This window comes from Adelges cooleyi, unplaced genomic scaffold (assembly GCF_023614345.1).
Source record: "Adelges cooleyi isolate 19-005CV unplaced genomic scaffold, UGA_ACOO_1.1 ACOO_flye_CR_arks_rails_tigmint_CR_PRNA_0, whole genome shotgun sequence".
In the NCBI taxonomy this organism is placed as follows: domain Eukaryota; kingdom Metazoa; phylum Arthropoda; class Insecta; order Hemiptera; family Adelgidae; genus Adelges; species Adelges cooleyi.
The window spans coordinates 368,639-382,079 of NW_026095750.1; the positions used below are offsets into that span (position 1 = coordinate 368,639).

Consider the following 13,441-nt stretch of genomic DNA (forward strand, 5'->3'; position numbering starts at 1 on the left):
CGTGTACCATTACATAAACAATTACTTAAACCTAAGCCCACCCTTTTAAACGGTTTTGTATAAAATAATAATAATAAGTATTTGTTCAACGCAGAAATTTTCAAAGTCGAATGTATTATATCGTTTACCCTGTATATTTATCTAGTATATTTTTCTCGGTCTTGTACTTTACGTTTAGTTCGAGCAGTTTGAAACGCCTCTTCAATACACATTTTGGTTTCGGTTCAACGATGGCACGTTTCAAACTATTTACTTTAGACTAAGATATATGTTGACAACTACACCTGATGTGTTCATGTATACTTTTAATATAAACAGTGCACGGAATTATTTGATGCGAAAATCAGTACTTTGCAAGTATTTGTTTTAACAATTCTTATACACTGTAACTGTAAAGTATAGACACCTAAAACATAATGGATAATATAAATGAGTTTTTAAGATTTTTACCTAATATTTTAGTTTCTATACGAAGCTACTTAGGCAAGACAGTATTGTTATTACAATAAATAATCCTTTTTTTTCACGTCATTAACCAGGACATACATATCACTAATTCATAAATCTTGAGCCATTCAAAAAGTAAGACAACATGTTTTCCAACCCATTCCTTGATAGTTTAGTCGTTTTTTGGTTACTCCATTATGGTTCCACTATTTTTTTTAAAAATTAGTTTTGAGCTAAAAACCACTATCAATGACTAGAAAAAGGGTTAAGTAATTGATAATCTGCTTTTATTTGTTTTATTAAAATATGTAGTCTGCAACGTGCCTTTTAAAACTAACCCTGCACAACCGGACTTCATTATTTTGTACCCTACTACGTAAAAAATAATATCTGGTAGTTTATAATAAAAAGATTTATTTTATACAATTTTAGTTAAAAACTATTAAATATTAAAAAATATTAAATCTGACATACGATTATTATTACCCTGTATAATATCGTTTCATACAAAACCGTCTTTCTTATTAAGAAAATGTCAGTGTAAAATATTTACCGTGTTGGATTCGATCACATACCTTTAGTTGTTTTGTTAGTGTGTACACAGGTACCCCGATTTCATAAAATTAAAAATATTTTCACTAAACTACAGAAAAACACATAAGCTATTCAATAAGAAAGTTCAGTCTAATGCGTTAAAACGTATCCAATGTTCTTCAGTTTATAAGTTATTATTTTTCCATCTTTTTCACATACATTACAACATTAACGCATTACAAGAATAATTAAAGTACTAGTGTCTTGATTGTTCGTAATGGCAGCAAGTCCGTGTCTTATCATTTTAACGGTCAAATTGGTTATCCAATTGACGACTGTGACGTCAAGTCCATTAACCGACATGCTTGTACTTAGACCTATCGACGACGAAATAAGAAATGCAGTAGACGAGTTGGACCTCCGTGACAAAACAAAGGTGAATTTAAAATATAATACTTATTCTACTTGTAATTATATATTTATTAAGTATTTATGCTTCTTTTAAAATAATTTAAAACTGAGTTCACCTAAAAATCTTTAGCCTCTAGTAAACCACCAACTACAGCTACTAGTAAATAATTAAATTGATATTGATGAATAATATGGAATTTTTTTATCTGAATCGCAAAGTATATTATAACTACCGTGTATTTGATCATTATTTTAGGTCGCACAATGTATGAAGTTATTGTTATTTTGATGGATTTGCCAGGTTTGCTTACTTTGTTTGCTCACCTGGCAAATATAGGCCCCGTGACTTGCTCTGCCGAACCGGCGACAGGGAGCGCTAACACACCGCCGCCTAACCCACTCGGCCACTCTTCCTCCTCCTCCTATCATATTACACATTATAAAAATATGACTACAATTTTTTTCTTCCCTATCAAACAACACTAAATTGCCACTTTTGAAAACGATTCGACGCTTTGTGTGGTGACTTGACTGTGTAAAATACTGGGAAAAGTTCATTCCCTAATCCAAGCGATTTTTTTCCAATAAGCACTGACTGTTAGTTTTGCAAACTTTAAAAATTAGCTTTCTGAAAATAGTAATTATATCAATACATATAACTATCGGAGTTTGGACTAAGTTAAATTAGGTTATATTACTATATTGTAATAAATAATATTTTTTAATTAATTAAACAAATTACACATGTAACCTGTTATAAATCAGTAAACTACACTTTCCGCATTTCTTTTTTGAGCTTCCATTATTTCAGTACTAAAATCCTAAAATTAAACTTAAAAGTTAACCAAAAAAAAAAGAAAAACCTTCCCCCTTCTGGGAGTTTGATGGAGTTTGGACCTGAGGCTATATATCAAAGTGTATCCACACCTAATAAATGTGTGGATATATTTTTGACATTTTTTTAGTATGGTTAGGTTAGGTGAGTATAATAATCGAATAGTATTATTAGATGTTTACACTTTGCTCGCGTTGCGTTATCGGTAATCGGCGCTTCCCTCCTTCCCGTGCACTCCATAGCCATTCACCCTGACACTATCAAATGTACCATATTTTTGTTGTTTTATTATGCGACAAAACCTTTAACTTTTTTCCACACACATGCTGGTGTGCTGTGCGATGCACACACCTTTTGTTTTCTTCTTTTAGAAAGTACAATTCGAAATTGTTTTTGTTCGAATTTTCGTTGTGTATTGTGTCGTTACGGCAGTAATTCTCTGAATTTTTTTTTCGTGTTCGGTTGCCATTACGGCACAGTTGTGACAAAATTAAAATACAGCTCATTCATAAAACCACCGACTTGTCATATTTTGTGATTGTTTCTCCAATTGACGATCCAGATCAATCCACGCGCTAACAGACATTGAGTGGAAACAGCAACTTGACTATAGCATTGACTATTTGCGCCCTGTGAGCTGTGGTCATTGCACCAGACCGAAACGACCACAGGGACCCCAGCCCCATAAATTACACTGTTTTATTATTTTCCCTTTGTATAAACTGATTCCCTTTCCTCCGTCCTTGTGCTTTCCCTCTGTGCCGCCGCGCCGTTCCCACACACACTGCGCGTAGGCCGTCGAGGTTGTGAGTTCGGTTGCCTATCCGGGGGGCAACTCAATATTTTTTATTTGTATGGTTCATTAGACGTGTATTAGAAATTAACTAACTAGTACGAACTAACAACTAACTTAATAATTTACTAACTAGAACAAATTTCACCCAAGAGGTCCCAAAAATTGCGCCTAAGCTAATTTCGGATGTGAGAGGAAAAAATGTAAAAAACTCAACCTTAGTATAAATTAATCATAATATTTATACATGAAATAAAAATTGATGTCGAATAATTTTTCCTCTATTAAAATTTAATACATTTTTAGTAAAGATAATTTTTTTATTCGAATATTTAAGATAGTAAAAATATTAAATAATATTTGTTTATCTTTTATTCGAAAAAAATTATCTCAACACTGGTTAGCAGTCGATACATGATGATACTGAATGTTGAATGACATGTTTGTCAAAAGAACGAATCCTTAGTAACCCTAGTGTACTCAATCAATATCCACATAATGTTATCTTCTTCTTTCTCAGCTTCAGAGGCCGTTGAGGCCCTTTACTGAAACTTACACTTCCTTCCATCTCTCTCTACCCAATGCTACCACTGTATAGTTTTCCACTCCATGCAGTGCACCTGATGCTTGCTGAAACACGTTTCATTAGCTCTTCGTGGTTGTTATTTTTGCTATTCAGTTCTGTGCCTAGATACTTAAAGCAATGCAATTTTTTTTAAATTTGTACTCTCCAATATGTATGTTCTTTGTCTGATGTATTTGTAGTTGCTCCCTTGTTATACACATATACTTGCTTTTCTTTTCGTTTTTTTTTAAATCCTATAGCCTTTGCACATCGTATTAATTCTTCCGTTGCTAGTTTTGTATTGTCTATAGTTTCCCCAAGTACTACAATATCATCAGCATACGCTAAGATTGACACTGATTTTCCTACGTCAATTCCTTTATATTTAGTATGTATGTATGTTCCGAGCTAACCCCTCCAGTGCGATGTTAAAAAATATCGGAGAGAGTTCATTCCCTTGATTTAGTCCAGCTGTGTTTTATATACTAAAATAAAATAATAAATCCATACAAAAAACTTGGTTAAAGCTAAAATCAACTGGTAAAAATCATTGTTAGTTCAACAGGTAATGCCAAAGTTGAAAAATGCAATTCATATATTATGCAATAAACATAGTACTATTTGGACCATGTTAATGTTTTCAATTCTATATAAATTAACTGTTCCAAATTCCAATGATTTATTTTATGTTGCATAAAACAATCTATTCTGTACTTAAAATTTAGATTTATTTTTAATAACTTAAATGTCCATTAGGATGCGTTATTGAAACAATATATCAATGTCGGAAATTATTCAAACGATTTCATTGAACTGCTGAACACTTACAACACGTTTAAGGACTCTCCCATCATCTTTACTGAAGATGAAAAAAGAATATTGACTACCAGCAACACAGAAGATTCACTAAACGATAAAGTACTCGCTCAATTGAAATACTATCGCAAGATTCAAGAAATTCAGTGCGCCGACTATTTGGTTCTGCAGTACATCTTATATGGTACTGAACCGAATATAAAAGAAATTGCTAAGTATGTATACAATATGATAGCGATGGCTTACAAAGGTAAAGTCGTTGCGTTCAAATGGCTTTGGGAATTGTATATCAACCTTTTGTCACCGACCACGGACGACGGCAAACAACCATTAAATATGATGATGCAAGATTTTGAAAACTTTCAAAAACCTTTAGCCGATTTGATAGAAATGTGTGCGGAACATAAATATATAACAGTCATATATAATGATCAACAAAACCATGATCGTAGAAAAGGTAGGCCACATTTGAAAAATAAATTTGTGGGATATTTAAAATTAAACATTAAAAAATATAGACACTATGAACCGATGTTGGAAGAATCAAGTAGTAGGCCAAATTTGATCGTTAATACTGAGCAAACTTGGAAATTGAACTACGAAAAACATGAACTCTTTAAAAAAAATTCCCCTGCATTGCCTCTCAGTTTCGATCATTTATCCTTAAAATGTGTATGGGAGTATACGCCGTTTTTGATTAAACCAATACCGAACGTAACTATTGACTGGACTGCGATAGAGAAGGCGTACGCATTTGATCGTCAAACGGTTCAAACGTGTGGTTTCACTAACTGGAAAAAGTATCCGTTTGAATATATTCGTTTTCAAAAATCGTTTAGAGATATCATAATGATAAAACTATATTGTTATATATATGTGCTTATATCTGGATACGACCCGTCTGATTATATATTTTATGGTTATCTTAAGTCCCTGATTATGAAAGTGCTTAAGTTCAGTTACATCGAAGACAAAACATTAAACAATGTCATAACGTTGTTTGATAAATTCGGTAAATTAGCTGATTCTAATAAAAAAGAGATTAGAGTCAAAATAATTAACGAAGAGCAGGTTGATGAAGTTTTGAAAATAATAACTGATGAAGTAAATAAGATTTTGTCAAATTTAATTATAGGGTATACTAATAAAACTAAATTGGCCGACCTTTCAGACATTGACACACCATCAAGTTCTCATTTTGAAGTCCTACTTAAAAGACAATCTGATGATTCAAAATATTTTCTAATGAAAATTGATACTCACCTAACAGAATTTTATCGACGGTTCGAAAGAGGTTTAGACGGATTAACATTGGATGTTTTATCGTTCTTTATTGACGCAAGTAAAAATACATACCTTAGTGTATTCCCTGAAAATTGATTCAAATGCATCTAATACGAATATAAAAAATAATAGTTATACAAACGATTGTTACTAATATTATAATAATTACTATAAAAAAACCCGTTTGTCCTTTATATTATGATAAATAAATAAACACATATTTCCTTTAACCGTGTCCAAAAACATTTAATTTTTACTATGGTATTTAAACTTAAGGTTAAACTAAGTAAAAAAGGATTAATCGAATACAACAGAATTATAGCATTGCCTATGAACAACAATATAATAACTTGTTTTTACATAAAGGAAAACAAAACTATTCCTCGTTTAACGGAAAAAATGTAAGTGGAAAAAAAGATAAGTAAAGGGTTGGTTGGGAAGTTTAAGGTCACCAGCGATACTCCAAATGAAATACACTTTAATACATTATATTATTTAGGTAAAACGAGAGTGACCAGTGCTTCTGAATAAAAAAAAGTTAGATAATCGTTACCTATATTTAATTATAAAGAAAATGTATATCTGTCAATTGATTGTTCTAACGTTATTTCAATGTTGTTAATTTGGTACACAAATAAAGTTGCTCTTGGTACGCTAAGAATATTCAGGTGAGAGACACATGTGTCCATCATGGTGTATAAAATGAGTCTAGTAGCCAACGTGTTATACGCTGTTATTTAATCACTTTGTGTGGAGACTAGACGAAATATTAATTTAGCATCGAGCGTGCAGTAGTGAACAAATTATGTTCAGATCAATATAATGGCGAGACTTATTTTAGCTTCGATGCAAAGCGAGAAGGTATTGGTTTTACTCTGATGTGGGCTTTTTTTTTCGCTGTATACACTGTAACTTTTTTAATACTTGACCAATTCCTTCGAATAGCAACACTATAAATCACAAATTTTGTCTAGTTTGTACTATGGGGGGGTTAAAGTTAAAAAGTTTAATTCTTCACAGACGAAAGTTGAAAAAACAAAAAAAAAACCGTACGAGTTTTTAAGTTAGAACTTTTGTTTTTCGGGGTTTTTAGCGGTAATTTTAAAACTTTTGTGTTGAAAATTTGCCAGTAGTTGGAACTCATATGTACCCATAACATATTAAACGGGAAAAAAATTCGGCACTACAGTTTTTTTTTTAACTGCCGGGAAACTGTGTTTTCGCAGATTTCGTATATTTTAACAAAAACACCTAAAATCTTTAAAAAAAATTGATCAAATCATTAAATCAATTTTTATATGTATATCTATGCAGAATGATACTATTAGGTTTTGTGCTCAAGTACCACTTTTGACCTTAAGTTTAGACAAATTCAACTTTTTTTTTTTTTTTACTAAAAACCCGGTGTACCAGATGTGAGAAACGAACAGACACTAAAAACTATCAGTTGGTAACGTCTATCCGTGTTATGATAGGTTAGGGCCCAACGGTCGGTATCATTATATTGTGTTTATTACATGATATCACAGACGACTAAATCGTGTAACTGATTATAGTAGACACACGATTTATTGGGAAAAAAACCTATCCGTGAACTTATTAAGACACTTAATGATTCTGATACGACAAAACCGCTGTTGTTATCTCGTAATTTTATCGCCTGCGTTATATTACCGTACCGAAGGTCAACTATGAGTATAAAAGGTCACCTGCTAGTAATGAAGAGGACTGTTGTTTTTTGGATTCAGATTAAGTGTTGGTTTTTATGCAGTATACCGCCTCAAAATGTATTTTTTATTACACAATTTTTTTAAAGGAAAACTAATGTTCTGTATATTGTTATACTGTTATTCATTTAAAGAGATTCACGCTTGATTGTTTAAATTGTCTAATATTAGATAATCTGCTTCGTGCTAATTTTAAATTTTTAGTTTATCAACTTGTAGCTCTAATTTTGTGTAAAATATTTCATTATTTTATTACTATGTACTATTACTATTAAGATAAATTTTAATAATAATTAAGTCATAAATGATAATACTTTATTTTATGACTAGATTAAATCTCGTGAACGTTTAACATCATAATACTGCTCTTATGATATTATTATAAAAAAACACAATTTTTAAAATCTCCATAAAAGGTTATTGTTAAATAACAGGCAACAGTCGACCGCTAGTGGTTATACACGTTAGTAATATTTAACTAATAAGTAATATATGTAGGTAAAATTTATTGTTTTCTCCATCACAGTACCAGTATACGATTAATTTTAATTTAAATGTTAGAAACTCAATTTTTCTTTAGAAAATAACAAGAAATTAATATACAGGATGAGGCAGTAAAACGGCGATTTTCTAATGTATTTAAATGGTAAAACCCGTTTCACTATCCCACCCTTTACATTTTAAGGATCTATGAAAAGGTTTTTTTAGTTGCATTTTATTTTGTACATTGTCAATCTAGTAAAATAGAAGTATAATATAGCTTTGAAATAATATAATCTGTGAAGTATAAATAGTTTGTGTGAGATTGCTATAATGGAAGTATATAATACATAAATATTAATTTTATTGAGAATAAGCGATTATAATTTAAACTATGGAGTACAAACGATTGGAACATGAATCGTCGACCATTCCAACAAAATATAACAAGACATTGTATATGTGTTATTTGGTCCACTAAGTTTTTGCAAAAAAAAAAAAACCAGTACAGTGGGGTCGGTGCATAGTGGGGACGGGGAGGTCAATTTTATTCAATTTTATCACTTTTATTTATAATAATTTTTGTAGACCTGTGACCTCTCCGTTTCCTCATTGCTTTGATTACATTATGCCAATACTCTACTGTACTAGTCCTCTTGGATAAAATCGCTTTCAAATAAACGCTTTGATGCTCATTTGTAAATACAGAACCTTCATTTAAGACTTTCTAACTTTGCTGGTTTATACTGTGCTTGGTTTGGACTGTACTGGCTTGAAAATACTAACTACCGATTTGCATCGAAGCGTTTTTTCGAAAGTGATTTTATCACTTTCAGATTTAAAAATTCCTGTAAACCTGTGACCTCCCCGTCCCCAATATGCCCCGACCCAACTGTGTTCCGTCCCCACTATGCACCGACCCCACTGTACTGGTTTTTGGGCTTGATAATATATCATAATCATACCGTGAAAATATGGGTAGGTAAGGTTGGAAAAAATTTCGTCGTAAGTGTTGTCTACTGATAAGATATATGAACAATTGACCAGACATATATACGGTATCGCGGTTTCTGACAGTAGGTAAAGAACCGCATCTCCATATATTATAAAAAAAAAAGTAAGGAGTATTACTATTATCTGATTATCGGCTTTATCGACGGGCGACGGGGCGAGGTCGATAATATTATTTAATAGTATTTAATATGCTACCTGTTTTGAAATCCCAAATAAATATGGATCAAAATTTCAAATCTTTACAACGTAATAAGTAGAAAACCGATTGATGAAAATTAGAAATTCAAAAGCTAAAACTTTTTTAAAAATGTTGTCTACAGATTTATGAAATTAAAAACATACGTTCCCATTTAAAAAACCAAATGCGATACTTGTTTTACATATAAGGGTTGAAGATAAAAATATTCTAAATATTGAAAAATGTAGTAAAATATGTACCTAAAAGTTTAGAAAAAAAAAAATTCTCAAAATATTTATATTTTCCGAGAAAATAAGTGTCTTACGTTAGTTGGATCACCCTGTATATATATATATATATATATACTTAAAACATTAATCTAATCGATAATATTACAAAAGAGCTAAGACGAAATATATAGACTTCTTTTTAGGTAAAAATAACGTTAAAAATTATTGGGTGGTAATGATTTAATATATTCTTTATTTTTTTCATTTTGGATAATCGCTTTTTATTTTTTGGAATACTTTCTATTTTAACATATATAAACTTAACTGATATATAACCTATGGTATACACTTTACACAAAAGTTGGGACAACATAAATGTACGAACTACGACTTGCAGCAAAGTACTGTAGCGTGTTTGTACTATTTCATGGGACTTATTGTACATATAAGTACAGAGTATATTTACATTCCCCCGGACTTTTGAGACAACTATTATTTATAAAACTAGAGACACAGATAAAAATGTCTAGAGGTCAGTCGGCTAAATGTCTGTTATGGTTTACCTTTGTGAAACAAAATTTGTTCAAACGTAGTATGTTATATGTCAGTACACAGCGGTTCTGAGGGGGGTGCCCGGCTACGCCGGCCATGGTGTCGTGACATATTTTATATATAATAGATAAATTAATAATACATTCATATTTTTTTGATCCATATAATTAAATCCATAAATTGATATTTTTTTAGATGGCTAACCAACAGTTCATCCTACTAAATGATCATAATTAAAAATGTTTAAATACTTTTCATTTTCATTATGTAGTATTAATTTTAAAAAATATAGCAAAATCTATAGTTTTAACTTTTTTAGGGTGGAGTGAGTACTTATATTATACTTCTATAAATAATAAAATAATAAATTAAATGTTGATGTTAACTACAAATTTATTGTGACTCTTTAATTAACAGATATTTAGTTGGACCTACTTTGTATATTGGGAGAAGTTACTTGTTTACTTAAGTTTATAGCTTTCATTAGGTATATTTTGTGCCTAATTTATTTTGAAATTAAAACGTGGTTCTTTTTAAAAAAACATGTTCACTAATGATACTCTGACTTGAGGCAATGTATAATAATATAATTAATATTTTGACTCATTACGATCTAATAATATGAAAAATATTCAAAGATTGGACAAATATTTTGTACAACGCTAACCAAAATTGTTTTTTACTAGAGATTTATTTTACCCGGCTATAGAGTTTTTTAGTAACATGTACGATCTGTTATTATACAAATAACAATGCCATTTGCGTCATGCTTTAATAAAACGTTTTCTATGAAGTTTGAATAATATTTGTTAAATATTTGGGATAATACAAGGACAAGATAAAATTCTAGCGGAAAGAATTAAATAAAAATAGTTGGCCCAACTAATGATTACAGGACCAAATGTGAATTAGTTATTTCTACTTCAATATTATTGGACCCTTTAATAAACAGACTTTTAGTTGGACCTACATAGTATTTTTGATGGAGTTACTTATTTTTTAAAATTTACATTTCTGAATAGGTACATCTTGTACTTAATATACTGTGATATTTGAATGGGTTTCTTTTTAAGAAACTTGTTCACTTATGTTACTCTGGCTTGAGGAGCTGTATAATAATATATGAAACATTTTGACTTAATACAATCTAATAATATGGGAAATATTTCAAAGATTGCACAAATGTTTTGTACAACGCTAACCAAAATTGTTTTTTGCTAGATATTTATTTTACCTGGCTATAGAGGTTTTAGTAACATGTACGGTCTGTTATTATACAAATAACTTTACCATTTGCGTCATACTATAATAAAATGTTTTCTATGAGTTTTGAATATCTTCTGTTTTACATTGTTCATCTTAAAATATGGGATAATTTAGGGACAAGATAAATTTCTAGCGAAAAGAACTAAATAAATAGTTGCCCCAACTAAAGATTACAGAAATAAATGTGAATTAGTTATTGCAACTACAAATTTATTGTGACCCTTTAATAAACAGAATTTTAGTTGGACCTACTTTGTATATTGGGAGTAGTTACTTGTTTACCTAAATTTAGAGCTTTCATTAGGTACATTTTGTGCCTAATTTATTTTGATATTTTACGGGGTTCTTTTTACAAAACTTGTTCAATAATGATACTCTGGCTTAACGCAATGTATGATTATATATTTAACATTTTGACTTATTACAATCTTATAGTAAGGGAAATATTTCAAAGATTGGATAAATATTTTGTACAACGCTAACCAAAATTGTTATTTACTAGAGATATATTTTACCCGTCTCAGGTGTTTTTAAACAATATGAACGGTCTGTTATTATACAAATAACAATTTAATATGACCCTTTAATAAACCGACTTTGAGTTGGACCTACTTAGTATTTTAGGAGGAGTTACTTATTTATTTAAATTTACAGCTCTGAAAAGAAGTAAATAAATAGGTGGCCCAACTAAAGATTACAGAAACAAATGTGAATTAGTTATATCTACTACAAATTTAATGTGACCCTTTAATAAACCGACTTTGAGTTGGACCTACTTAGTATTTTTTAAGGAGTTACTTATTTATTTAAATTTACAGCTCTGAAAAGGTACATCTTGTACTTAATATACTTTAATATTTGCACGGGTTTTTTTTTAAGAAACTTATTCACTAAAGATACTTTGACTTGAGGCTATGTATAATAATATATTTAATATTTTGACTTCTTACGATCTAATAATATGAGAATTGTTCAAAGATTAGACAAATATATTGTACAACGCTAACCAAAATTGTTTTTTACTTAAGATATATTTTACCCGGCTATAGTGTTTTTTAGCAATATTAACGGTCGTTTATTATACAAATAACATTGCCATTTGCGTCATACTTAAATAAAACGTTTTCTATGGAGTTTGAATAATATTTGTTAAATATTTTCCTACTTATTTAGCAGCTGTTACGGTTTATTCAACATTTTTAACACGTATTTATACATTTTCAAACACGTATTAAAACCTCTTTAATATATTTGACAATTTTAAAAGGAAACGTTGAGCGTTAATGTATGTATCTTTTTCATTGATATCACACTAAAATATTATAGTTTTCGCTAACTATGTTGCAATCCAACATATCATTGTGTTTTATTATTGCTGTGCTTACAAACGCGGTTATAGGGCCACGAAACTTTAATAGAGAAGACACGGATGTGGTTTTAGCCGAGCTGAACAAGATTAAACAACTCGATATGGGTTTCTTAGAAGAATTCGTCATGCGTGAAAGACGGGTTAAGCATAATAGCGAGTACGAAAGGTTGATAGATTACCTTAATAATCATATTGAGCATATTTACCAGCAGCTCGAGTGCAGTTATGCATTGTTTGCGATGCGTTACATGCGATTAATCGGAGCAATCTTGGCGGACCCCATGGATTTGGTGAAAGAAGATGTTTTGGAAAAGGTTTTGTTCGACGACGAAGCTGCGGCAATGTTGGCCACCTCCATAGATGTGCCAAAAATAAATGTTGTTAAGAACACCATGTGGGCGTTCTGGTTGTTCGCGGACAGACTGCACAGGTTCTTAGATGAAACCAAAAAATTTGGAACTGTCGACGAGAAAAACCATTCGGCCATCTTAGCCGCTCACCGGACCGTTCGCTCTGTGCTCGATCGGTTTTTGAATAGGGATCAGTGCGTTTTCCACAAAGCTGAAATGAAATCAAATGAATTGGCCAGACTAATCGACGAACTAAATGTGCCGGACAAGTCAAAACAGCTCGTATGGTACCTTGTGAATAATAAGAATGTGTTTGATAGACAAAAGTCAGACAACGCTGATTTTGGTGTAAAAACGTTCCGCCAACAACGAATTTCCATGACAACGTTAATCCCTAAAGGCTTACTTGCGATACAAACAATTGTCGAGCGCTGCATTAGTGCTGGATTTTGGCAAACCATAGAAAGCAAGCTAAGTGATGTGTACAATACCGCTATGGAATTAGGCACGACAATAACCCAACAGACCGAGTCAGTATGCGTTTTTCAAAAAGAGTTAACCGATATCTCTAAAAGAGTTTCGCTTGGCGT

The 13,441-nt window shown here is 31.1% G+C and overlaps 2 protein-coding genes across 2 annotated transcripts in view; both read left to right on the forward strand.

The window, feature by feature from the left end:
* The first annotated feature begins 355 nt into the window (after positions 1-355).
* LOC126834739 (uncharacterized) lies at positions 356-5,884 on the forward strand. Its single transcript, XM_050566930.1, has 2 exons — positions 356-1,417; positions 4,342-5,884. Exons 1-2 carry the CDS (start codon positions 1,259-1,261, stop codon positions 5,779-5,781), a joined length of 1,599 nt encoding a protein of 532 aa, XP_050422887.1. The 5' UTR covers positions 356-1,258; the 3' UTR covers positions 5,782-5,884.
* A 6,713-nt stretch (positions 5,885-12,597) lies between these two features.
* LOC126833438 (uncharacterized) overlaps positions 12,598-13,441 on the forward strand; it is a 28,037-nt gene continuing 27,193 nt past the window's right edge. Inside the window, exon 1 of the mRNA XM_050565171.1 lies at positions 12,598-13,142. Coding sequence (XP_050421128.1) covers positions 12,603-13,142 — 540 coding nt within the window. The 5' untranslated portion in view covers positions 12,598-12,602. The remainder of the gene's footprint in view (positions 13,143-13,441) is intronic.

Bases quoted from the DNA above. Each gene is read 5' to 3' on its own strand.
- LOC126834739 (XM_050566930.1), top strand. From the start codon at position 1,259: ATGGCAGCAAGTCCGTGTCTTATCATTTTAACGGTCAAATTGGTTATC. The intron at 1,418-4,341 runs GTGAATTTAAAA...AATGTCCATTAG, and splicing joins ACCTCCGTGACAAAACAAAG to GATGCGTTATTGAAACAATA.